Here is a 26,838-nt window from a genome sequence, read left to right on the forward strand (position 1 = left end):
TTTTCCCATTGTGATATTATTGGCGACACACATTCATTCAGCATCGTGTGTTTGACAATATGGTATTTCGCAATGTGAATGGAACAGTGAGGCGATCCGCGATCGTACCGCACCAGATTGTCAATTTTGGTCGACTTTGTCATTCTTCAGTTTTCATTCCTGGACTTGCTTCTGCCTAGTAATGACAGTTGTGTCAATTGACAAATCCCTCGACGTGAAACACCGCCTCTTCGCTCCAAATACTATTCTTTAACAAATCCAGCCAGTCGTTATGCCATGACAGCATAATTTTCCCATATTTCAGCAACCAGTCTAATTCATCCAACGATAACTCCTGAACATAATGGGGTTTCCGAATCAAGGCCTTCTCTAGCACAGGACGCACTTTGTGCCTGCTGGTTCCACTTCCACGAGCTGCGTGGCGTGTTGATTTACCAGGACTGCCCACGAATATGTCCTTCACTGCTTCAAATATTTCTATTCCAATGTTTTGGTGAAGAAGCTCATTTATAAAGCACCTCCCATTTTCTTGACTCCACCACAGTACAACAATCCTATGAGAGCTTAGACTTCAATGCAACCGTTTGTCGGTGTATGATGGCTTATTGTCTTCAGGCGCAGCCTCACTGTGATTTTTTAACCATATTTTTGTTTTATTTAGATCTCTGAGCTTCAGTTTCTTTGTTAGTGTACTCTGTACTCATATCCAATATTTATTTTCCTAAGCATAGCTGTCAATCTTGCAGTCGGTTGTTTACTTCTCTTGCTTTGTTTTCGTTTCCTGGTAATCGCACTACACAATTTGCTTTAGGAAAGCGATAGAGAACCCTTATTTAGCCACTGCACTTCCCCTTCGAGTTAATTTTACGGTTTTACGATATTCACCTTCGATGCGTCAGTAGTTGTAAGACGCTCTGATGGACTGTCTTCACCGGAATCGGAAACTCGCAGAACAGGACACCGAATTTGCCTGCAAGAGCATCCGATTGTTCTTCCTCGTTTCGTATTTTTCTTTAGTTTTTAATTGTGGGAGGACAAAATCCTCTCATCGATTTCGGAATAACGGCCTTCGGAATCTGAAGTTGGTAAGGGCGAAGGTCTATTTTCGATAAGTCGTTTTCTTTCACCCAACAAAATTTACTGAAAATTTCCAGTTATCCACTGTAATTGCTTTAAAATAATAATTTAAGTTTTATAATTAACATGGTTATATTTTTTGTTTAAAAATAACTATAATAATATAATAATAATATAATGCTCAGGAAAATCTACGAGAATTCTTCTGCTTATATTAACATCGGCGAATCAACTAAAGAATTTCGCATCATGAGGGGTGTCAAGCAAGGCGATCCCATCTCCCCAAAACTGTTCTCTGCTGTATTGGAAATGACTATGTCAAACCTGAGCTGGGAAGGTAAGGGAATTAGAGTTAATGGAAGAAGGCTTACCAACTTGAGATTTGCTGATGATATTGCCTTACTGGCCAAAGACTTCGCAGAGCTCCAAAACTTAGTTACAGATCTTGCATCGGAATGTCAGCTGGTTGGCTTGAACATGAATCTTTACAAAACAAAAGTAATGTCCAACAAATGGGTCCCACCTGGAGATGTGAAAGTCGACAGTCTACAAGAAGAGGTCAGTGAATATGTCTACCTTGGCCAGATTATAAATATGAAGGGAGACATAAGGCCAGAAATCTATCGACGCATCAAGCTTGGCTGGCAAGCATTTGGGAAGAATTCAAAAGTATTCAGATCAAAAATGCCAGTAAATTTGAAGAAAGCAGTATTTGATCAATGCATTCTTCCTGTGATGACGTATGGCTGCGAGAAATGGACACTGAACTCATTTACAAAAGGGAAACTTAGGACAGCACAGAGAGCCATGGAGAGATCAATGCTGGGCTATACAAGAAAGGACTGGAAAAGGGCAGATGACATCCGGTCTGTGACGAAGGTTAATGACATCTTAGAGACAGTAGGTTCCTTGAAATGGCAGTGGGCTGGCCACGTCGCAAGAAGAAAAGACAACAGATGGACGAACCTAGTACTGGAGTGGAGTCCGAGAGAGCACCGGAGGCCTAGAGGAAGACCACCAGACAGATGGGACAAAGACATCAAGAAGATCGCTGGTATCACCTGGCAGAGAACTGCCCAAGACCGTCCCACTTGGAGAAGACTGCTGAAAGCCTACCTGAATCCACGACTCGAAGAGGCCACATCATTTAATGATTGAATTGGCTGATGATGATGATGATGATGATGATGAATACTTGACACAATATTTACACGCATAAAGCAGCTTACAATTTAGTCCTCAAATGTTTTACACCGATTATGCTTCATTATGGTGCTACTATACCCCAAACGTTAAATAAAGTGAAAAGGGTAAACACTGCCTTCTCTGCGAAGGTCTCAGCCATATTGACTTGTTAAGGCGTGAAACTACTGGGAGTAGGGGCACTTTTACGCGGGTTTCTTTTAGGATTTTTAAATTTTTTGGTTAGATTTATCGTGTTTAGAACTGTTTAGTCATAACATGGTTATTAAAGCACTTGTGGCGCACTTAAAATTAGCCCGCCTTCCAACCTAATGTGAACGCAATATTTCGGCTTCTGAAATAGTGTAAACAGCTACTACAGTGGACAGTTTTATGCAATAATCGATTGTGTTAGGATTCTTCTGTCATCATTTCATTTCTTCAGTGAAGGTAGGCGTTTCTCACTGCGTTCTGCGAAATGACTTTCTCGATAGAATAAAGAATTTAAATTATGGAAACATGTGAAAACAGGTTAGATTAAAGAAACTCGCGAAATTTTTGGGGTCACCTCTCCGGATAGAGGACTACCAGCAAAAAGAGCAATACAGGGTCTGTATAAAAATTGGCGCACCTACGGATATGTGCAAAATGTAAAAAGACAAAGGATTGCTTCGGTGCCAGCCGCTGTGGTCGAGCGGTTTTAGGCGCTTCAGTCTGGAACTGCGCGACTGCTACGGTCGCAGGTTCGAATCCTGCCTCGGGCATAGATGTGTGTGATGTCCTTAGGTTAGTTAGGTTTAAGTAGTTCTAAGTTCTAGAGGACTGATGACCTCAGAAGTTGAGTCCCATAGTGCTCAGAGCCATTTGAACCATTTGCTTCGGTTCGTACTCCAGAAGTTATTGCAGACATTTGCCGAAGAATTATCCAGAGTCCAAAGAAGTCTACACGTAAAATGGCCCAACAGGCGCACGAAAGTAGCAGTAGTTGTCAGCGGATATTGAAAAGTCTTAATTTGAAGCCGTATCGTATAACTGTTGTGCAGCAGCAATTACGGGAGGATGGCAGTCAGAAACGTTCAGACTATTGCTTGTGGCTTTTGAATAACATCAACGATGGTTTGTTTGACCCTTTTCGTTAAATCGTGAGTCATGAAGCATGGTTTTGTCTTTCCGGACATGTGAATTCACAAAACACGACGTACTGCCCGTAACAGGAACGCGCATCATTTGACCTGTGTTTTTTGATACTAATCTCAACACCGCTGCACACATAGAAATTCTTGATACATTTTGTGCTCAGGTCACTAAGTACGAAAGACAATACTGCTTCTTCCAGCAAGATGGGACAACATGCCACATGTCTAAGGTATCCCTGGAAAAAATCCATGACGTCTTTACTGAGGAACGAGGTGCCAACTAACATTTGTGGCCGCCACATTTCCCGGATCTTAGAACATGTAATTTTTTTCCTGTGGGGACACTTGAAGAGCCAGGTCTACGAACCAAATCAACACATAATACAAGCACTGAAAGAACATCAACCGTGAAGTTGCTGCCATCGATATCCAAACTTTACGCCGGCTGTACCTCAGTTTGCTTAGACGTGCGGGGGTCACTTTCAGCATCTTCTACAAAAGTGTTTTTCTCTGTAAATAAATGTTAAGTCCATATCAGCTCTTTGTCTCTGTAATTTCACTGCATTTTCTTTATGCTTACAAGGGCTACTTTTGTCTGCGCCAGGTTGTACAGCTTGGCATATAGACCTCAAAATAATTTTATGTAGACTGTAAGTCAAGTGTGTAAACGTTTTCTGGGTATGGGTGCACATTTACGCATATCACAGAACACAATAATGAGTATACAAAAATTTAAAAAAATGTGTTTTATTGGCAGTAAATAAAATGCTTACACCAGTTAACATCATAAAATACAAAAATGTTCCTGGCACTAAGCAAGTTTTCTGGCGAACTCCCACCCCGTAGCATAATAAGGCCTACATAGCAGTTTCAATGTTATGTTTACATGTTTAATAATGTTAATTAAATTTTTGAATATTAATTAAAAGCATATTCATCAAATAGTCTGAGGTTCAATTTGTGCACACAAACAAAAATGTTTCCCGTTGTAGAATCGTCATGAGTCCAATTATTACACCAAAGGGAGTAAAGTAGGCCTATCCACATTTTTCCTTGTTCTTATTTGTAGCAGTTTCATGCCCTTATCTGTCTTTGCACTCACAGAATTAATTATTTGTGCTTGAGATTTATTAGCATTAAAAGGATTTTTAGCAATTTCTGTTATTTACTATCCTGCGCCCTGATATTTTTAGATTGCGCTTCCAGTTGCTGTTGTCTAAATGTTTTCTGGACTTCGGACATAATTTAGAAAGACAATGCAAAATGGTGCGTAGACGTGTCCCAGAGGAACTGCATAAACGTGCCCCATCGACATGTTTGAATTATTTTCTAAACTACAGTTGTAACATTCAGGCTTTTATATTTTACTAATCTAGTCTATAAAGTAGAATAACCTCCTGTAAACGAACATATTTTTATTTGTTGTCAATTCTGAAAGCTGTGCTCCCTGGAGCGTCGATATTTAAGTGATATGCGGGGGTTGAATGAAAAGTAACGCCTCCACTTTCGTTAATTGGGTTTGGATGGGAATATTTTAATAAATCAAACGCAGAAATAATCGTTAGTATGTGATCTTCAATTACCAATATTAATTTTTCCACATAATCACCAGCCAATTTGATACATTTCTGCCAACGATGAACAAGCACGGAAGAAGTCGACACTCTGTTTCCGCAACCACAGTCTCACAGTTCTCTCAACGTCTTCATCAGAAGCATGATGGTGTCCCCGCAGATCGTCTTTCACTACCGGGAACAGATGGAAGGCTGACGGTGCTAAATCTGGACTGTATGGAGGATACCGTACGGTGGTGAGATTCAGTCTCTGAAGTTCTGCTGTGGTGGCACGTTAAATGTGTGGTTTGGCATTGTCATGCTGCAGGAGAACACTTCCCTTTTCCTTTCGGACTCTTGTTAGCCGTCATTTCAGAGTTCGCAGCGTTGTGATGTAACGCTCTGAATTTATCGTTGTTCCACGATCAAGGAAATCAACACGGCTAACACCATCTGCATCCCAGAACACTGTGGCCATGATTTTTGGGGGTTGAGGGCTGCATCTTGAATTTCTTTTTCTGGGCCGAGTCTTTGTGTCGATATTCCACAGACTGACGTTTCGTCTCGGTCGTAACGCTGTACCCACGTTTCGTCTCCTGTCACAATTGAATGGAGAAAGGCGTCACCTTCATTATCGTAACGCGAGAGGAGTTCCTGGCAAATTTCAAGTCTGTGCGCTTTCATTTCAGGAGTCAGCATCCGGAGTACTCATCGTGCACAGATCTTCCGATGGCCAAGCAAAGCAATAATGTGACCCACACGTTCTTGTGAAATGTCGAGTGTGCTTGCAATTTTCCTCTGAGTGATACGGCGATCGTCCTGATTCAGTCTGTAAACATTTTGCTTGTGAAACTCGGTGGTTGCTGTCACAAGATGTCTCTCGAATGGGGCCTCCCGGCCAACAATAACATATGATAATTTCATTTCAATACACTGACGTCATTGAAATACGTATAATTTCCCTCCTATAGTACTGATATCTTGTTATCTCGTTTCTTTCTATTAAAATGTCACTTGCTGTAGAATGCAACGTTTTGCTTGAAAATGACGCAGACCACTGTTTCTTTATGATCGAGTGTCATTATAAGCATAGTTTCGTGCGGTTCTGGGCGTTCAAAGTCAAAGGTGTCGTTCGTAAGTCGGAAGATATTAAGGCGGCTTTCGAACTCCAAGGGAAATATTCGAATTATCTCAGCCAGGATAATGTCAGTTCGCAAGCATCGATTAGCTGGTTGACGCACAGATGTTTGCGTGCAGAAATTGAGGGATTTCTGATGAAGGTACGAGAACAGGTTATTGCGCTTGCAGTATATCTTGATTGAGCAAGGCATAGATGATAGCTGTAGAAAGTGTTGGGATCAAAAAGAGACTATCACATATCTACGTGGAAGAGACCTTGGCGCCCACGGAATATTTGAGTCAGCGTGATGAGGTCAAAACAATCCATCAGAAGTTGCGCCAACTTCCTCCATGCTACAGATACGATCTTCGCGCTGTTGATATTAGAACCTCAGCATAATAACCAATGAAAAAATTGGTTTTAATAGACCTGACATAACAGAGATTGATAAAGCTGAGCACACCTTATCAATATCGCTGTAGTGAACACACATAATTTGGAAGCCAACAGCATTGAGAAGATGGCCAGTTACAGGAAACTGGCAGATGAGGTAAAAGTCATGTGGAAACGTTAAGTCAGTACACATCATCTCTGTAGTGATATCGGACACCGGAGTTGTCCCAAAACAGACTGTAACTGCAGAAGGGAGTTGTGCTGAAAGTTCTTGGAGAATAGTAGTTAATTTACTGATAACTTGTCAAATTAACTGTTGTCATTATATTAGTACCATGTAAAAATGAGCGAGCCAATAAGTAAAATAATACCATCACAGTGATCACTGACGACGACGATCAGTATTTTGCCCCTATAATCAATTAAGGAATGTTGCCAGATGTTGATAAATGAACAGATATTGGCAGCCATTGACAGGAATGTAGGGAAGAGAACTGCAGAACTAGCTCATAGTCAACTAGGCCTAAACGTCGAACTAAGAAGAAGAAACAGAACGAATGTGTACGTCTTGGCCGTTCAGGAGTCAGGCGGGCAAAGGTAAATACACTACTGGCCATTAAAATTGCTACACCACCAAGATGACGTGCTATAAACTCAAAATTTAACCGACAGGAAGAGGATGCTGTGATATGCAAAGGATTAGCTTTTCAGAGCATTTACACAAGGTTGGCGCTGGTGGCGACATCTACAACGTGCTGACACGAGGAAAGTTTCCAACCGATTTCTCATACACAAACAGCAGTTGACCGGCGTTGCATGGTGAAACGTTGTTGTGATGCCTCGTGTAAGGAAGAGAAATGCGTACCATCACGTTTCCGACTTTGATAAAGATCGAATTGTAGCCTATCGCGAATGCGGCTTATCATATCGCGACATTGCTGCTCGCGTTGTTCGAGATCCAATGACTGTTAGCAGAATATGGAATCGGTGGGTTCAGGAGGATAATACGGAACGCCGTGCTGGATTCCAACGGCCTCGTATCACTAGCAGTCGAGATGACAGAACAGTTCGACGACGTTTGCAGCAGCATGGACTATCAGCTCGGAGACCATGGCTGCGGTTACCCTTGATGCTGCATCACAGAGAGGAGCGCCTGCGATGGTGTACTGAACGACGAACCTGGGTGCACGAATGGCAAAACGTAATTTTTTCGGATGAATCCAGGTTCTGTTTACAGCATAATGATGGTCGCATCCGTGTTTGGCGACATCGTGGTGAACGCACATCGGAAGCGTGTATTCCTCATCGCCATACTGGCGTATCACCCGGCGTGATGGTATGGGGTGCCATTGGTTACACGTCTCGGTCACCTCTTGTTCGCACTGACGGCACTTTGAACAGGGACGTTACATTTAAGATGTGTTACGACCCGTGGCTCTACCCTTCATTCGATCCCTGCGAAACCCTACATTTCAGCAGGATAATGCACGACCGCATGGGGCTTTCTGGATACAGAAAATGTTCGACTGCTGCCCTGGCCAGCACATTCTTCAGATCTCTCACCAATTGAAATCGTCTGGTCAATGGTGGCCGAGCAACTGGCTCGTCACACTACGCCAGTCACTACTCTCGATGTACTGTGGTATCGTGTTGAAGCTGCATGGGCAGCTGTACCTGTACACGCCATCCAAGCTCTGTTTGATTCAATACCCAGGCGTATCAAGGCCGCTATTACGGCCAGAGGTGGTTGTTCTGGGTACTGATTTCTCAGGATCTATGCACCCAAATTGCGTGAAAATGTAATCACATGTCAGTTCTAGTAAAATATATTTATCCAATGAATACCCGTTCATCATCTGCATTTCGTCTTGGTGTAGCAATTTTAATGGCCAGTAGTGTAACTGCATCCCTATTCGAACCCGAACCTTAGCGCCCGTTTTGATGGGTCACCGTGAGATATGGTAAAGTGAGGTATGTCTCCTTCCCTCGTCAAAGTGCGTCGTTTTTGGCTCAAAGTGGTTCAAATGGCTCTGCGCTCTATGGGACTTAACATCTTAGGTCGTCAGACCCCCAGAACTTAGAACTACTTAAACCTAACTAACCTAAGGACATCACACACATCCATGCCCGAGGCAGGATTCGAACCTGCGACCGTAGCAGTCTCGCGGTTCCGGACTGAAGCGCCTAGAGCCGCTCGGCGCCAACGGCCGGCGCGTCTTTTTTGGGTTACTGCCGCGAGTGTTTGTGTGGGCTGATGTAGATGGCCACGGAAATCCGATGGGAGAGAGGTTTGAAAACCTCTGTCAGCAGTTACCGTTTTCCTCTCAAACAACACCAAAGGAACCGCCGAAATTTCTGAGGGTATCATCAGCAACAGCAATAACGACAACAATAGAATTACAAGAAGCCACGCTATGATATATTGTGAAAATGTTAGAGTTTCGACGCAGAATGTTGATGCACAGTCTGATGATTAGCAATTGACCGCCACCAGTTCTCCTCCCCTGCCCACGAAGCCTTAGCGCCCTAAGTACGGAGGAGATTAAAGGTAAATCAGAACTACAGAAAACTGCTGGGTGATAAGCTGCAGTTTAAATAAGCTTCATACATAACGAAAGGGCGAGTGATTTGAATAGACATAACTCAAACTGTTTACCTTAATTGGTGGTGGTAAAACTGGAATTCAGGTGCTTCATTGAGGGAAAGCTTTGCCGAATTGACAGCCGCCCCAGCCAGGAACCTTTTACCAACAACTTCATCCACTGTCGGACAGCGTTCTGTGGTCTTTCAGAGTCAGCACGCGACACAGACTGTGTTAGTGTTCAGTTTATTGCGGTTTAGAATGAATATTTTATTAACAACATGTTATACACATACGCAAGCGAGAGTGCGAACATCTCGAAACCCAGAAACACGAGAACATTAAAATCAAAGAAACACATATTGATCAGAGAATAAACACGAGTCAGCCATAACATTGTAGCGCACAATGTAATCACACCTTTATCACATTTTATCACCCCCCCCCCCCCCTCCCCCAAAGTCCAAAGTTATTTTCTGTGGAGACAGACTTGGCGTCCAGACGGAAGGGTAGCCGCTTCTGCCAAGTCTCTCGTAGCATTATCAGTCGTTTTCCCCGGCGTCCCCTGTGGCTTGTCCAGTTTGCGCCCCTCCTATGCTGGTACCTGTAAAGATGTAAGGCGATCAATGGAAATCATAGTTGAGGTCCATTAAAACCGACCTTAAGGTGTGTGCTTGTTTCGACTAATGACGGTATATAGTCCGTGTTATGGTGGCTGCAGAGGCTTACACAGGTTTGACAGGAACTTGGTTAAATTTCTAGAGGTCAACGAAAATGAAAGAGCTGCGAAGGTGCGAACGAAATTATTGATGAAGTATGATGCCTCAATAAGGTTGGTAGGCCTGTTGCCGAAGAATTCACTGGGCAGTCGAACTTGTTGACAGTAAACCAATTGTTCTGCTATGACATTAAGACTGTATTTGACAGAAGTGCAGAGACCCAGTAAGACAACTGATAGAGTTTGTCCAACATTGTGATTCACAGTATCACAAAGCTACCTTTAATTGGCAGTTCAAATGCTCAATTAAGCCATTTGCTGCTGGGTGATAAGCTGCAGTTTGAATACGCTTCATACCTAACGAAACACCGAGTGATTTGAATAGACCTAACTCAAACTGCCTACCTTCATTGGAAGTGATATTGAAAGGGACTCCGAAACCAGCTACCTATCAGCAAAAGAATGTGGTCGCAACTGATTCAGCGAATGGGTGAAGTGGTCAGTGGCATTTGGACAGTAGGTGTATCCTTCAGATAACTGTAATGGTCAACTATGTCTACTTGTACAAGTTCGGATGACTGGTTCGATGACAGAAGTACCAAGGCGTGTCCTGATGGGATGGGTGATCATATTACATTGACAGGCTACACACTGGCGCACAAAAGCTGTGCACTCTCTGTCCATATTCAGCCACACAAAATTCACGTAATCACCCTTGCCGTACTCTGGACCCTAAGTTGGCACAAATCATGCAGCAACGTGATTGCCTGTTGAGGAAAGTTCATTTTTGCAAATGGGTGCGCCTGTTATATAGAAACATCCCAATACAATATTGTTTGAATAAGTTATATGGATGTGATGAAGTGGTGAACCAATTGGATGTAAAAGTCAGTCTTGCAACTCACTGTTAAGTTGTTGTGTCGAAGCAAGTGCGTCATAGGAGATTTACCTACATGGGAGATGGTGTCTTCTAGTGTACCGAGTGTGGACAATATGGCACTATTTATTCCAAGTGCTGTAGTTGAAGTGGCAGTGCTTTGTTTGGTCTCTGACGAAAAACATAAATTAGCGGCATGTGACCAGCATAAACTGGCAGATTTCAAGCATATTGAGGAATTTCTTTACGATAGTATACGCTACATATAACTCACGGTTGTATGTTGACCAGCTTTGTTGCAACAGAGGTAGTTTGACCAAAGGAGTGCCGTTGTTGGTTTGTTTGTTGTTGATGTGCAGCACCTATTGCAGTTGCAGACATTTTAACCACCAAAGAGAGAGATGCTTGCAGAACAGAATGTGCTAAAAGTGCAGCCTCAGTGATAGATGTCTTCACGTTATTAAAGGTAGTTTCTCCTTCGTTAGTCCACTGTAGTTTGTCACTTTGTTTCGGTGAACGTAGTAAGAAATCATTCCGTGTAGCGGGAAGCAGTGCGCGATAGCAGGCGAAACGGCGATAAGAGTTAGCCAGACCAAGAAATCTTCGCAATTCTCGGATTGTTACGGGCTGTAGGAAGTTGTTTATGGCTTCTATCCTCTCCTGCGGCGTCCGCATTCCTTGGGAGTTAGCGGTATGACTCAGGAATTAAACTTCTGATGCTCCAAAAACCATCTCGATGAATTGATGAGTAAACCGTGTAAACGGAGGCGAGTGAAGAGTTGTCATAAATGCTCCAGATATTCTGTTTTGGAGCTGTAAATTACCAAAAAAATCGTCAGTATTGATGTGGCAGAAATCGAGATGACGTGTGACTTCGGTTGTAAAGTGCTGGAATGTTTGTGCTGCGTTGCACAATCCAAAAGGCATCCTAGTGAACTCTAATGGGCCAAATGGAGTACAGACTGCGGCCTTAGGTACGTTTCCCAGAGCAGTGGGTATTTGGTACGAAGCTCATACCAAGTCTGTTGTGGAGAAGAGATATCTATTGTGAACATGGAACGAGAAATCTTAAACATGCTGAATAGAATATCACTCGGGAATTGTTCTAACGTTAACTTGCCGGTAATTACCGCATAGGCGCCATCAGGTCTTCTCTGTGTAACGAAATTTTTTGGAGAGGGGAGACTGGAATTGTGGCATAAATACAACAAAAATAATCATTGAAAGATTACTTGATTAAACAGAGCATTTGAAAAGTTAGTTGTTATACTTGTGTTCCAATGACAACAAGAACGTGTGATTATGGGGGTGTCTTTGTTCTTGATCACTTAGGCCTCCACCACTCAAGGATAACTTTGAGACATATGTTTATGCTGGAACAGTTTCCAAACATTACACTTTAGTAATTAGTTCTGCAGTGATATTTAAAATTTAGTTCATTGCTTATACATATCGTAGTTCGGTGTAATCTGCTTCCTGCCGCTGCTGGTTAAGTCGTCGCCCAGGTCCATTTCATCTGCAAACTGGATGTAGTTACGTGAATTCAATGAAATAATCCAGGTACCATGTCGTTTAATAGTTATTTATTAATGACAAACTGTACAACTTCTTGGTGGGAGCCCACTCCACATAACAGGCTGCAGAGTCAAAAAACCGTAGTACAACAATTGTATTATACACTGACGTGCGACACAGACAGTGAACTGTCTCCAACTAAGCTTTCCTGAGCCTTCTGCTCCCGCTATTTATGTGTTCTTAACAGTGAAGTTAACAAAACTATAGTGCGAATTTATAAAAATAACAATTAAAAGTTATTATGAATAACTATACACAAAAGCTTTCGTATTTTATGCCCAAACTGGCGTATACAATATAAAAAGATTTTTACGTAAGATATACATTGCATTATACAAAACAGTGAAAAAGAACAATGCCAACCTAATTTTTCTTAATTATGGCTTAATTAGTGAATACAAAATAATGCTAGCATATACTGGACGAACATGGCATACAGGTAAACAAATGAAATAATAAATTATATGAAATTTAATGTATTATACGAAATCACTTATTATATAGAATTGGAATTACGAAACTTCCAGTGAATTACCTCTTTGGAGAGTATTTCATTGGGGTATCGAAAAAGGAATGTAAAACAAAGAGTTGTTGTATTTCATTTGGAAATATGTACAGAGGCGATGCCCAACTACTATTCGGTGGACGACAGACCCCTATGGTGAACATATAAGAAAATTTATTCTTCGCTACATTCAGTTTCTCGGGTGGTAGTTGACGAGATCGACGGTGAGTTGGTGGTACTGGCGTGGTAAGAATATAATGCATTCCTGAATGTTGTACAGCCATTAGTATGGATAGCTGCTGAGTTATCTCTGGGAACTGTTCAAGAATTTCTAAACATGGAGAATCACCAGTGACCGTGCTTATGACAGTGTTGTCTGCACAGCGTGTACGACGCTAAGTTAGTAGTTCTATGGAGAAGCAGCAGTGGCCAAGATCCGATAGAAGACTGTAAAATGATAAAGTCTGCTCCAAGGCTGGGATATACTGAGTCTACCACCATTGCCACATAAACTCATGACGGAGGCTTAAGTACAGTGAGTGTGTCACGCGACCAGGTATCTTAACTGAATCATTGACAGCAGAGAGACCACAGTAGTAATTTCTGGCGACGTGGTTGAGACGATAGGTACACCGATACGTCGGCATATGTGTCCACTAAAACATGTGTTCTGTGGGGCCTAGAAGCCATTGCTGTCATTACTGACTTCTGATCACATTTTCCAACTCTCACGGGGGATAGTATTTTCGTGCTTCGGCACCAAACCATCTGTGGTATCAGCATACCTTTGCAGCTGTGACTGGGGGCTGCACTGTTACGCTTGAACAGAGGCGACTTGTGCGATAAGGTCAGCAATCTTGTGCTTGTAGTGAAGCGAAGGCACTGTATGAGTGTGGGCATACGACTGTAACACAAGCAGGCAGATACATCTTGTATGGGCGTCGAGCTCGCTGGCGCATACAGTCTGTGCGTTAGGCGGTACGTGCGACAGCCAGATGTATCGTAGAATATCTTCATTGACTACATTGCTTGCTGGAGTCGATAGGCGACGCAGCAACTGTAAAGGAGTAACTTTTCCAATCGCTTGGCTTCAAATTGCGACTTAAGCGATTGATTAGAGAATTTTTAATGGCAGCTTACTTATCAGTGCTTGGTGGTGAGGCCAAAATATCCTGCATTGCCATGGCCATGTCCTCATTGAGTGTGGTGACTATACTTGGTTTCGTCGAAGGTTATGTAGCCTAACACAAACTGCCTTTGTGCAGACCATAGAACAGAATTTTGTTGTCCCAACGGTGATGGTTTAACTGTGATACGGGTGTCGAGTGCGTTTGTAAGCACATTGACAGTCAGCGTCGGACTCTGCATTCTAGATAGTTATGATTCAGTATGCAGCAGATGCGTAGCGCGGTGTTTTCATATTCAGTTTACGGAGCGGCACTACTCCAAGCGTTGGTAGTCGCAAAACATGTTGCGTTCTTAGTATGAATACTTTATTAACAACAGACGCGAACGACTCGCGAACCTAAACATTATAACATTAAAAGCAAAGAAATAAATATGAGATCAGAGAATAAACAGAAGTGAGCGATAACATCGCAGCACGTAGTAGAACTGTAATGAGCCACATCTTTATCACACTTAAAGTTCATTGTATCACTACTGTCAACGACAAACAGTCATGAAACACTATAGAGTAAAAATGCAACCTTTCGATAGCTGCAGCAACGCTAGCACTCCAGCGGCTGACGACATGTAGTAACAGAAGAATGGCGTGGATATCAACTGAAAAACTGCTATTTTTAATGCTGTTACTTCCATGGAAATGGTCGCCTTGGTGCAGGTCTTATTACATTCGACGCCACACTGGGCGACCTGCGCGCCGGATGGGGATGAAATGATGATGAAGACAACACAACACCCAGTCCCTGAGCGGAGAAAATCCCCGACCCAGCCGGGAATCCAACCCGGGCCCGTAAGACGGCATTCCGTCACGCTGAACAGTCAGCTATCGGGGATGACTATTACTTCCATACCTGTATATCCCGGTCACTAAACGCGGTAGCCGGCCGTTGTGGCCGAGCGGTTCTAGGCGCTTCAGTCCGGAACCGCGCGACCGCTGCGGTCGCAGGTTCGAATCCTGCCTCCGGCATGGATGTGTGTGATGTCCTTAGGTTAGTTAGGTTTAAGTAGTTCGAAGTTCTAGGGGACTGATGACCTCAGATGTTAAGTCCCATTGCGCTGAGAGCCATTTGAACTAAACGCGGTAGTGGTTTTCCCAATACGTATAGGGAAATGTAATTAAACGAATATCCACTTCCTGCCAATGTTAACATATAATAATAAACCTGAGTGCATTGTAATATGTACCGTTCACAGTAGTACAGTGGTAATCGTAGCACTGAAAACCCTTTAAGACGAGAAATGAATTGTAACCTGAGGTGTTTTCATCTTTCCTGGATGTAACATTATTATTATTATTATGTTAACAGATTATATTTTTTATTGTTACGATTTGTAGCTACACAATAAGCTGCGAAACAGACCTCATTTGCATTTTGAATGTGCTTCTACAACTCCATATACACAACACTCAATCGTTTTGCAGTATGTTTATACATGCCAGCTTCCTGACTGTAGCAAAGCCAGCTGGGAGTTCCGTAACTCATTATGTTCGACGCATGTATCACCCTCGTGAAACGCAAGAGGTTGTCCCTGTAGATAGCTCTGCCAATTCGTTGCTAATTTCTAAATGGTCCTCCATGTTGGGTTTGATTATAGCTGTTCTGAAAAAAAAAAAAAAGACGGTGCAGTTAAATTTTTTAAACCGGTAACGATTTTTCCAATTTGGAGTCAATTTTCGTGCCCTGAAGCGTCTAATATTAGGCGTGCCTTTTTTACTATTGTTGCTTTTACTGTCAACACACTCCCACATTTCACCTCCCCCTGTCCCCCCCCCCCCCCCTCCCCTAACCCCATCTCTCTTACACACACACACACACACACACACACACACACACACACACACACCTATCTTTTGTTTTGATTTAAACAAAATTTTCGTATTACATCATGACTAATACATTTTAATGTCTTTCTGTAGAAAAAAAGTCGTGAAGAGAGCAAAGGAGCTGGCAGCGGTGTGGAAATTCTAGTCAATGAACCGTACGATGATGGACCCGGTGGGAAAGGACAGTACACGCACAAGCTCTACCACGTCGGCAGCCACCTTCCAGGTAAGCAACGTCTTTCGTTCTGCACTCCGTGCCTGCCATGGTCATAATTGACAGACATCAGTATTTTCCAGCTAAGCCACACTGGATAGATGCAGGTGACACTTTGCAGTCTGACGGTCACAGTAGTTGAAAAGATAGATCCTTCTGGGCCCATTTGACTTTGTCTGAAAGCATTCAAAGCAGCACTGTCAGGATTGCCACAAGTTCTGGAATCAGGGAATTTCAAACATGTCAGGGAAATCAGGGAAAAACACTGGAATTTTTTTATCTCAGTAGATAAAGTTTATTAATTGAGATGTCATGCATCGGCACTGGCCGGGCACAGCCGAGTATGTGCACCGCTTCCCTACTCCCTCATTCTTATTGCCTCTTCCCTTCTACCATTCCCTCAACTTGCAGTCAGTGCTGCAGCACTTCTTGCCGCTAGCTTAGCTGCTGCCGACGAGAGGCAGGGAGATGTGAGGAGCCATTTATTTGGATCTGATTATCAGAGACTGTTGACACAACAGTTGGAGCGGCCATCATGTGGTCATGAGTTGTGCCTAAGTAATTGTGTGAATGAGTGTATGCTCTCGCTTTCTGACAAAGGCTATGGCCAAAAATTTAGTTGTGAGAGTGTGATAGTGTTTTCTACGTGCCCGTGTGCAGCTCAGCAATCATCTTAACGGTAAGTTGCTGCCTATCCTCATTAGTATTGACTCTCAGAGTACTTGCGCGCGTTATCTGTTGCATGGATTAGCCACCACAGTCTCATTGCATCAACATGGTGTCTGTGACACCTGAATAGCTGGCCATACGAGTGGACTTCCAGGGCCAGAACCACAGGCCATTTCTGTGGATATCTTGAACGGATCGGGCATGCCGATCTGAAGCCCATCATTTCCCACTAACGTACAGGCACATTGTTTATCTGATCCGCATGTATGTGACCCATAAGGCAATAACGTCATGCCAGTCGCGCATGTGCAGAAGCTCTTTAAAACGTGCATAACTGACGGTGTGCTCGCCCCCTGGTCCCAAGTTTCACCGAGTGGAGAGAGGTAGCAATGTGGCATAGCGCGATAGACTTAAGTGCTGTGTATTTCAGATTTCTGCAGCTATATTATGTTTAACAGCATTCGAAGGAAAAAAAAACAGTAAATGTGCAAGGTGTCAAAAGTTTGTGTGTTCAGGCGTTCAAGTGCTCTTACACAGCAGCCACTGCTGGTCCAGTGGATGTTGTTGTGATCTTCAGTCCAGAGACTGGTTTGATGCAGCTCTCTATGTTACTCTATCCTGTGCAAGCTTCTTCATCTACAAGTAACTACTGCGCCCTACATCCTTCTGAATCTGCTTAGTGTATTCATCTCTTGGTCTCTCTCTATGATATTTACCATCCAAGCTGCCCTCCAATACTAAATTGGTAATCCCTTGATGCCTCAGAACGTGTCCTACCAACCAATCCCTTCTTCTAGTCAAGTTGTGCCACTAATTCCTCTTCGCCCCAATTCTATTCAGTACCTCCTCGTTAGTTACGTGATCTACCCATCTAATTGTCAGCATTCTTCTGTAGCACCAAATTTCGAAAGCTTCTATTCTCTTCTTGTATAAACTATTTATTGTCCATGTTTCACATCCATACAAATACATTTAGAAAAGTCTTCCTGACACTTAAATCAGTACTCGATGTTAAGAAATTTCTGCCGGGCGGCTGTGGCCGAGCGGTTCTAGGCGCTTCAGTCTGGAACCGCGCGACCGCTACGGTAGCAGGTTCGAATCCTGCCTCGGGCATGGATGTGTGTGATGTCCTTAGGTTAGTTAGGTTTCAGTAGTTCTAAGTTCTAGGGGACTGATTACCTCAGATGTTAAGTCCCATAGTGCTCAGAGCCATCTGAACCAACAAATTTCTCTTCTTCATAAATACTTTTCTTGCCATTGCCAGTCTACATTTTATATCATCTCTACTTCGACCACCATTTTGCTCCCCAAATGGCAAAACTCATGTATTACTTTTAAGTGTCTCATTTCCTAATCTAATTCCCTCAGCATCACCTGATTTAATTAAAGTTTTTATTTCTTCTCCATGGATTTTCATTCCTACTTCAGGTTTTTCTTTTGTTTCCTTTACTGCTTGCTCTATATACAGGTTGAATAATATCGGGGATAGGCTGCAATCCTGTCTCACTCCTTTCCCAACCACTGCTTCCCTTTCATGCCCCTCGACTCCTGTAACTGCCACCTGGTTTGTGTACAAATTGTAAATAGCTTTTCGCTCCCTATAGTTGACACCTGCCACCTTCAGAATTTGAAAAAGAGTATTCCAGTCAACATTGTCAAAAGCTTTCTCTAAGTCTACAAATGCTACAAACGCAGGTTTGCCTTTCCTTAATCCGTCTTCTAAGATAAGTCGTTGGGTCAGAATTGTCTCAGGTGTTCCAGCATTTCCGCGGAATGCGGACTGATCTTCCACAAGGTCGGCTTCTACCAGTTTTTCCGTTTCTGTAAAGAATTCGTGTCAGTATTTTGCAGCCGTGACTTATTAAGCTAATAATTCGGCATTTTTCACACCTGTCAACACCTGCTTTCTTTGGTATTGGAATTATTCTATTTTTCTTGAAGTCTGAGAGTATTTCGCCTGTCTCATACATCTTGCTCACCAGATGGTAGAGTTTTCTCGGGGCTGTCAGTAGTTCTAATGGAATGTTGTTTACTCCCGGGGCCTTGTTTTGATCTAGGTCTTCCCGTGCTCTGTCAAATTCTTCACGCAGTATCATATCTCCCATTTCATCTTCATCTATGTCCAGTGCATAACTCGTCAAAAACCAAATACGGGTCAAGCATGAAAACAGGAAGTATATGTACTGAACTGTGACAAAAAAAGCAAAACAGAAACAGCAAACGGTCTAACATACGCTTAAAAAGTACAACATAGGGCGAAGTTGAATAGCTAAGGCGTCGTGGTTAAGTGGACACGGTGCTGGACTGCAATGCGAGTGGGCAGTGTTCATAACTCCCTATTGCCAATTTTTAATTTATTTTTTCACAAAATTATGAACTGTTCTTCCAGTAATAGAAATGTTTCTCTTTCTGTAATCTTGGCAATTGTTATACTGTAAATTGGTTACAGAATAAGAGCGTGTGGTAAGAATACATTACTTCGCAAGTAAATGAGATGAATGTAGAGCAGACAAGATACCACATAGTCATCTCACATAATGAAAACAGTAGTTAAACTGATGTGAACAATGTTGCAACAACGAAAGTCGAGACTAAAAATTTCCTAAACGAACGCAACTTCAAAAACGTTAAAAACGTATGTTTTAATACAGCACAGGGAAAACTTTGTGATTGTGAAACAGTTGCGTCCATTTGTTGCAGCTTATTTGACAAACTATTTCTTTGCAAGTGATCACATTGACATTCATACGAACATCTAAATCGGGCAAGGAGGCATATCTCACTCACCAGGCGTACCAATTAGGTGCGTCGATAAGAGGCTCCTATCACATGATACACATACTGTCACTAATGCCGTGTATGGGGCCATTACTATTAGGCTGTTTTCTATTTAGTACTTCTTGAGCTTGGACCGTTCGCTGTCTCTATTTTGCTTGTTTTTCACAGTTCAGTACACCTTCTTCCTGTTTTCATTATTGATCTGTGTTCAGTTTTTGAACGACTGTCCACGGGGACCTCTTACCACTAAATCTGGGCGGGAATTTCCCTTGTGAGAATCGTAAGAACCTACAGTACATCACCGACGATTGTGGGATTGTAGCATTTACTCATGCTTCTGAAACCTGTTCATCTTATGGTGAGTCGAATTTATCTGTGCTGTAGGTCCACTCTGTACACCAAAATTCACGAAAGGTAGTATCAGTGGTTTCTCTGAAATTCATTTAGTTGTGGGATCGACAGCTGTGTGCTTTCTTTAGGCCCTTATGGATCTCACTCCTCATTTGTATTCTATTCAAGTGACCATGTTGGTAGACATTGCTACTTGAGTTTACTCATTTCCGCAAACGGCACGTTGTGTTTGGAGTTGGTTATTTACTGTGCGGAAAACGGCTTTCGTGTGCAGTGTAAACATGAATGATGTTGTATTTGTATGCTAACAGAAAAATAAAGCTGTGAGGACGGGTCGCGAGTCGTGCTTGGGTAGCTCAACCGGCAGAGCACTTGCCCACGAAAGGCAAATGTCCCGATTTCGAGCCTCGGCACACAACTTTAATCTGCCAAGAAGATTCATATCTGCGCACCCTCCGCTGCAGAGAAAAAATCTCATTCTGGGAAGAGAAAAGTAAATTACCAGGAGAAGTTAGCCACAAAGGAACTAGGGCTTCCAAGAACAGGTTCTTTGATTGAGATAGTGACGAAATCAAATAAACATGACTACAAGCGAACATTTAATAACCAAGTGTACAGTTAGCACAAGTTACTGTGTGGGTACAGCGTAAGAATATCTGATTTTCAGCCCGGAAGTTAATTCGTGAGCTAATATGTCTCTTAGGAGACTTGTACATTTGTCCGAAAAAATGGAAAAGTATAAAAACACTCATTTACACAAACACGTGAAATGAAATGGAAAGTTGTGAAAGCTTACACATTCTTTCAGATAAGGTATGCATCTTATTATTGTTATTACTGTTGTTAGCCGGCCGGAGTGGCCGAGCGGTTCTAGGCGCTTCATTCTGGATCCGCGCGACCGCTACGGTCGGAGATTCGAATCCTGCCTCGGGCATGGATGTGTGTGATGTCCTTAGGTTAGTTAGGTTTAAGTCGTTCTAAGTTCTAGGGGACTGATTACCTCAGATGTTAAGTCCCATAGTGCTCAGAGCCATTTGAACCATTACTGTTGTTGTTATTACTGGCAGTGGCTGTAGTTCTACAAAACTATTGAGAAGCACAACTGTAGATGCTATTAATTTCACACTCTCAAATTTTTCTGAACATAAAAATTGTATGTATACTCACGCATACCCATAAATGTGTGCAGTGAGGAAAGAACCTAGGCATGCTGTCGTATCTTGTGGATGTCAACAAAGTGAACGGTTATTGAAATGTCAGAGAAATACAACTGCATAGAGGTATACCTCCATGCGGAATAGGGTTCTTGTTTTATTGGGTTGTCAGTACATTAGTTTCACTGTAGTTCACATGTCTTCTGATTTTTAAATCTTACCTATGATGCGTCAGTCAGTGTGTGATCAGTAATAACAATTTACAGGGTCAAAAAAAATATAATTTTTTGGAATATGTCCAGCAGTGTACAACACTATAAATGTAATTAACGAGTGGTCTTTAACGCTTAGACCGCGTAAAATGAATATTTTGCTTTAACATGTATTTAAGTCAAATATTTTTTAGTAATAATAGCTTAACCTTTGTTGCATATAGACCCATCACGTCAACAGTAGCCTAATTGCTTCTTTTTCCGGAGTATTTGTCGCCAGTAACTCTGTCAGTTTTTAATGAATAACCAAACGCATTAAAATAGGAATGTATGTCTAAGTTGATCACCTGCTTCATTTTTCTTTCGAAATTCGTTTTGAGGTTTTCAAAGTATATAAGTCTATACCATGCCTTGTGATATACAGTGGTTAATTATCTAGGTAGATAGTTAGTGTCATGGCCCGTGTATAATTTTCACGGTAAATCTTAATTATGTGGAACGAATCATTTTATATTAACATCAATTTTTTGTATATGGGGTGTTCCATTTGTCTTGACCACCCTAAATAACTGTTTTTGCAGATGCAAATTACAAAATGGTTCAAGCAAATCTTCTTTAACTGTCAGGGGGACATCAATCAGCATGATTACCTTCGTTGTAGCTTTGTTTTTTACAAAGATACGAACAGTGGTGTGAATTTTTTAAATGGCACCCTGTATTTTTTATTTGGTAATTCACTTCCTCTCCTCACTGAAACACAACGTTATTAATTACATAACACAATATTGACTTTGAGCCCAGGATCACAAACTCGTACACTTGCTGGAGTTTTCAGAAAACAAACGGAGACCAAGTAAAAACATAACACAAAATTGACTTTGACTCCTGTACCATTGCCCAGGAGTAGAACATTCAAAGCTGCTCAAAGTGATGACCCTGGACACTGATACACTGGTGCACTCATTGAATGAAAGAATTATTTACTGCTTCCAGTGTTGCCTGCTAAAGAGAATTACAAGCAAGCACGATACGTTCCTGCATATACTCTAGAGTTGTTGGAATATCGCGATAGACAACGTCTTTAATGCATCCCCAAATAAAAAAGACCAGAGGACTTAAATCAGGAGACCTGACAGCCCAAGTAACTGTCCCTCCTCGACCAATTCCTCTGGCAGGATACCTTCGGTTCAGAACACGACGTGCACGCAAGGCATTATGTGCTGGGCATCCATGGTGTTGATACCGCATAAGAATTCTGGTTCTTAACGGCACTTCATCCAGAAGAGGAGGAAGAATTCGTCTGAGGAAGTTGGCATACGCTATGCCGTTTAGACTACCATTGATGAAATAAGGGCCAATAATTGTAGTACCAAGCATCCCACACCAGACGTTAACTCTACATTGACGCTGATGTTCCACCTGTCTAAGCCATCGTAGGTTATCGCTGGACCAATAATGCATGTTCCTTGTACTTGCCTGTCCTTTGTTTGAGAAGGAACATTCATCGGTAAATAGAACATAGGAGAAGTAGTTCGGGTTGGCGAGGATTTGCTGCTGTGCCCACTGACAGAGCTGTACACGATTCTGGAAATCATCCCCATGCAATTCTTGTTGTAGGAGTACATGGTAAGGATGGAACGGTGACGTGTAAGAATACGATGTACACTGGTTTTAGGAATGCCAATCTCGTGTTCTAGCTGTCGTGTGCTCACATGTGGATTCATAGCAATGGAAGCGAGAACAGTAATTTCGGCAGCTTCGTCTTTGCAAGTGCTACGACGATTGCGTTGTCGTGGGTTGAAACATCCCGTTTCCTGGAGCGTCGCAACAAGACGAGAAAAAATCCGTCAGGAAGGTGGGTTCTTGTCAGGATATCGCTCTCTGTACAGTTCCGCTGCCTGCATAGCATTTCGCATACCTTCGACAACAACAATAAAAGAAACGTTATGTCGATGCAGTTTGTAAGGACAGCCTTTACTGTATGCCTACTCTACATAACAGTATTTAAAAGGAGCAAACTACTGTACTAAATGTACCCGTACGTAAGAAAACAGTATTGCAGTTACTGTTCTGCTAACTTACATTCCCCATAAATGAGTAGCATTTCTACTTTCTCTTCGTTGGTGTATATTCTACTCACACAACTCTGTCAACGTCAGCACGTGGATGTGTTCCATTACCCCGAGTACCTGCGCTAAGGCCGGCCGCTGTGGCCGAGGCGGTTCTAGGCGCTTCAGTCCGGAACCGCGCGACCGCTACGGTCGCAGGTTCGAATCCTGCCTCGGGAATGGGTGCGTGGGATGTCCTTAAGTTAGTTAGGTTTAAGTAGTTTTAAGTCTAGGGGACTGATGACCTCAGATGTTAAGACTCCTAGTGCTTGGAGCCATTTGAACCTGCACTAAGCACTGGGAGCGTCAACGTCAGTGTTATGTTATGTAATTGATAACGTTGAGTTTCAGTAAATGGTACACTGTGATACATTTTTGAATAGGTCTTTAGGAGAGATAATGAATTGCCGAATAAAAAATACAGGGTGCCATTTAAAACTGTCATACCGCTGTTCATATCTTTGTAAAAAACAAAGCTACAACGAAGACAATCATGCTGATTGATGTCCTCCTGATAGCTAAAGAACATTTGCTTGAAATATTTTGTAATTTGCATCTGGACAAACAGTTATTTAGGGTGGTCAAGATAAATTGGACACCCTGTATATGTCTCCACGCTTATAATTTATTACTTTCTTAATTAAAGACAAACACACTTAGTCAGGAATTCCTCCCCGTCACCATTTACACAATACAATTACAGTTTTATGCGAAATAAGAGTAGTTGTCAAAGATAAACGTTTCCGGTTTAGTTTCAGATTTTACTTTGCGGTCTGTCAGGCGTTGTATATCACTGCATAAGTAATCAAAACTTCTGGTTGCAGCATCGTGGACTCCGTTAATGCTACAGACAACCTTAATGTAGCTTAATGAATGTCATTTTTCTTCTTCTGGGATTGTAATTATGTACATCATTATTTCTCTTTGAAGGGTTTTCGGGTGTACATCCGGATACGATCTCTGAATGACCAGGATATTCCGGCGAATAACCGTTCCGTCATCATCTGTCCTCTCTCTGCCGCTAGTATTTATCCCTCGCGGATCCAGTTGCGATTTCGTGCGCCGACGGCGCGCCGCTTGTCGGCTGGTGGTAGAAGCGAAGGCTACGGTAGATGTTGCTGGTAGTGATCTGCTTCTCCGTGGATTTTCATTAAGTTTGTACGACTACCTTCCCAGGTACAAGAAGAAACAGAGACCTCACGACGCACCGTGATCAATCTCACGGGAAAACCACTTGACGACATAGCTATAAACATTCTTCAAACTTTGCGCCAACACCTGTAACTCTTCCGTTCACTGAAATATCATCTTCAGTAGAACAAGCAATCCGAGGGCTACCAGACGAAAAGGTTGAAAAAATCAGGAAGGAAACGTGCCGGATTCTTTAGAGAGCAACACCGGCCAGAAGCAATATCTCCAGAGCGGAAAGAACAGCACTACGCAACCTCAGAGAAAATACAGAGATAGTCGTTCTCACCGCCGACAATGGGAACGCTACTGCCATTCTTGAGACGCGACTGTGAACAGGAGATACTGCAATTACTAGAGGATTCATTATATCGGAAAATTAAAAGACTCAACGAAGAAGATACAAAAAAGCACCTCCAACTTGCTGAAAAATGGCGCGCTCGATGATAAGGACATCAAGAGGCTTCGACAACACTCGACGGTAGCACTAAGGGTATATGGCTTTCCAAAGACGCACGAAGATGGGATGCGACCGATAGTTAGTAACATAGGGGCACCGACGTATCCCCTGGTACAGCACCTGACGGGCCTGCTACGACTCTTCGTGGGCGAATATGTGCACCACATCCGGAATTCGACGGACTTCATTGGCCTCCTAAAGGAGCTAGCTTCACAATAATCTAGCTTCACAATAATCCGACGTTATGGCCAGCTCTGAAGTCGTGTCACTATTTACACGAGTCCCCCTGGAAGATTCTATCAACTTAATCAGTGAGAAGTCTGGGGCAGAACTGGCACAACTTTTCAGACATGTGTTAACATCGACCTACTTTTGTCTTCAGCGGCCAGTACTACGAGTAGATCGACGGAGTGGCCATGGGGAGCCCTCTCTCACTCCGGTGGTAGCAAAATGGAGAGTTTCGAAGAAGTAGCCCTGAAAACCGCTGAACTGAAGCCTGTATGTTTCTTTCGATAAGTGGACGACACATTTGTAATCTGGCCACATGGAAAGTATCATTTACAAACATTTCTAAAACATCTAAATTCCATCCAGAATAGCATACAGTTCACTACGGAAATCGGGAAAGATGAACAAGTACCCTTACTTGATGTCTTGGTGCAGCGCAGGTCAAATGGCTCACTAGGTCACAGTGTGTTCCGCAAGCCGCACACACTGACCTGTACCTACATCCTTCCAGCTGCCACCATACGGCTCAGCTAAACAGAGTGCTTAACACCTTGGTACACAGAGCACATACGATCTCGGACCAGCAGATCCTGTCAACAGAACTCAAACACCTGGAGACTTTGTTCTGCAAGAATGGATACGACAGTCGCCAAGTCCAAAGGGCCTTCCGACAACAGAAGGGCATTAGCGACCAAGATGAACAAACGGAAGAACAGAAAAAGGCGTGGCGTTACTACCTTTTGCAGGCAACGTGTCGTCCTAAATAGGGAGACTACTGAGGCAATACAAGATCGACGCAGTCTTCTGGCCACCGGCTAAGACGCGCGCCTTACTAGGAACAGTGAAAGACAATGTCGGCCTCAAGAAAAAGGGCGTATAAAAAAATTGTGCGGCTGTGGCAAATGCAATATCGGCCAAACAGTCCTTACGGTGGAAGATCGATGCAAAGAACACAAACGCTACACACTCCTAGGCCAACCAAGCCAATCTGCTCTAGCAGAACATTGCGTAAACATTGGACACACAGCGAATTACGACGAGACAAAAGTACTTGCCTCCATAAATAACTACTGGGGCTATATCTTCAAAGGGGCCATAGAAATTTGGGTAACAGAAAACGTTGTCAACAGAGAGACAGACAAAAGTACTTGCATCCGTAAATAACTACTGGGGCTGTATCTTAAAAGGGGCCATAGAAATTTGGGTGACTAGGGCCTCCCGTCGGGTAGACCGTTCGCCGGGTGCAAGTCTTTCGATTTGACGCCACTTCGGCGACTTGCGCGTAGATGGGGATGAAAGGATAATGATTAGGACAACACAACACCCAGTCCCTGAGCGGAGAAAATCACCGACCCAGCTGGGAATCGAACCCGTGCCTTTTAGGACTGACGGGCCGTCGCACTGACTACTCAGCTACTAGGGGCAGAAATTTGGGTAACAGAAAACGTTGTCAACAGGGAGACAGGTTAGCAACTCAGTAAGGCCTGGGAACCAGTACTAGGCTCTATCAAGGAGCAACGGTGCAAATGGACACGAACTCATTCCGCCACTGCCGCCAAAGAGTAAAGAGATGCTGCCCCCGCCCCCCCCCCCCCCCCCCGCCCTCCCCACCTACCGTAGCGGACGCTTCCTCCCACCATCGGACTCAACGCGCGCCTTCGGCGCACGCAATCACACCTGGACCCGCGAGGGATAAATAACAGCGGCAAAGAGCGGACGCCAGCGAACTCACTACGTTCCTGCGGGCAT

The 26,838-nt window shown here is 43.1% G+C and overlaps 1 protein-coding gene across 1 annotated transcript in view; it reads left to right on the forward strand.

Moving 5' to 3' along the window:
• Positions 1-26,838, forward strand: part of LOC126475444 (protein retinal degeneration B) — a 600,634-nt gene that overhangs the window by 329,457 nt on the left and 244,339 nt on the right. Inside the window, exon 4 of the mRNA XM_050103311.1 lies at positions 15,821-15,953. Within this exon, the coding sequence (XP_049959268.1) occupies positions 15,821-15,953 (133 nt within the window). The remainder of the gene's footprint in view (positions 1-15,820; positions 15,954-26,838) is intronic.

This window comes from Schistocerca serialis, chromosome 1, assembly GCF_023864345.2.
Source record: "Schistocerca serialis cubense isolate TAMUIC-IGC-003099 chromosome 1, iqSchSeri2.2, whole genome shotgun sequence".
In the NCBI taxonomy this organism is placed as follows: domain Eukaryota; kingdom Metazoa; phylum Arthropoda; class Insecta; order Orthoptera; family Acrididae; genus Schistocerca; species Schistocerca serialis.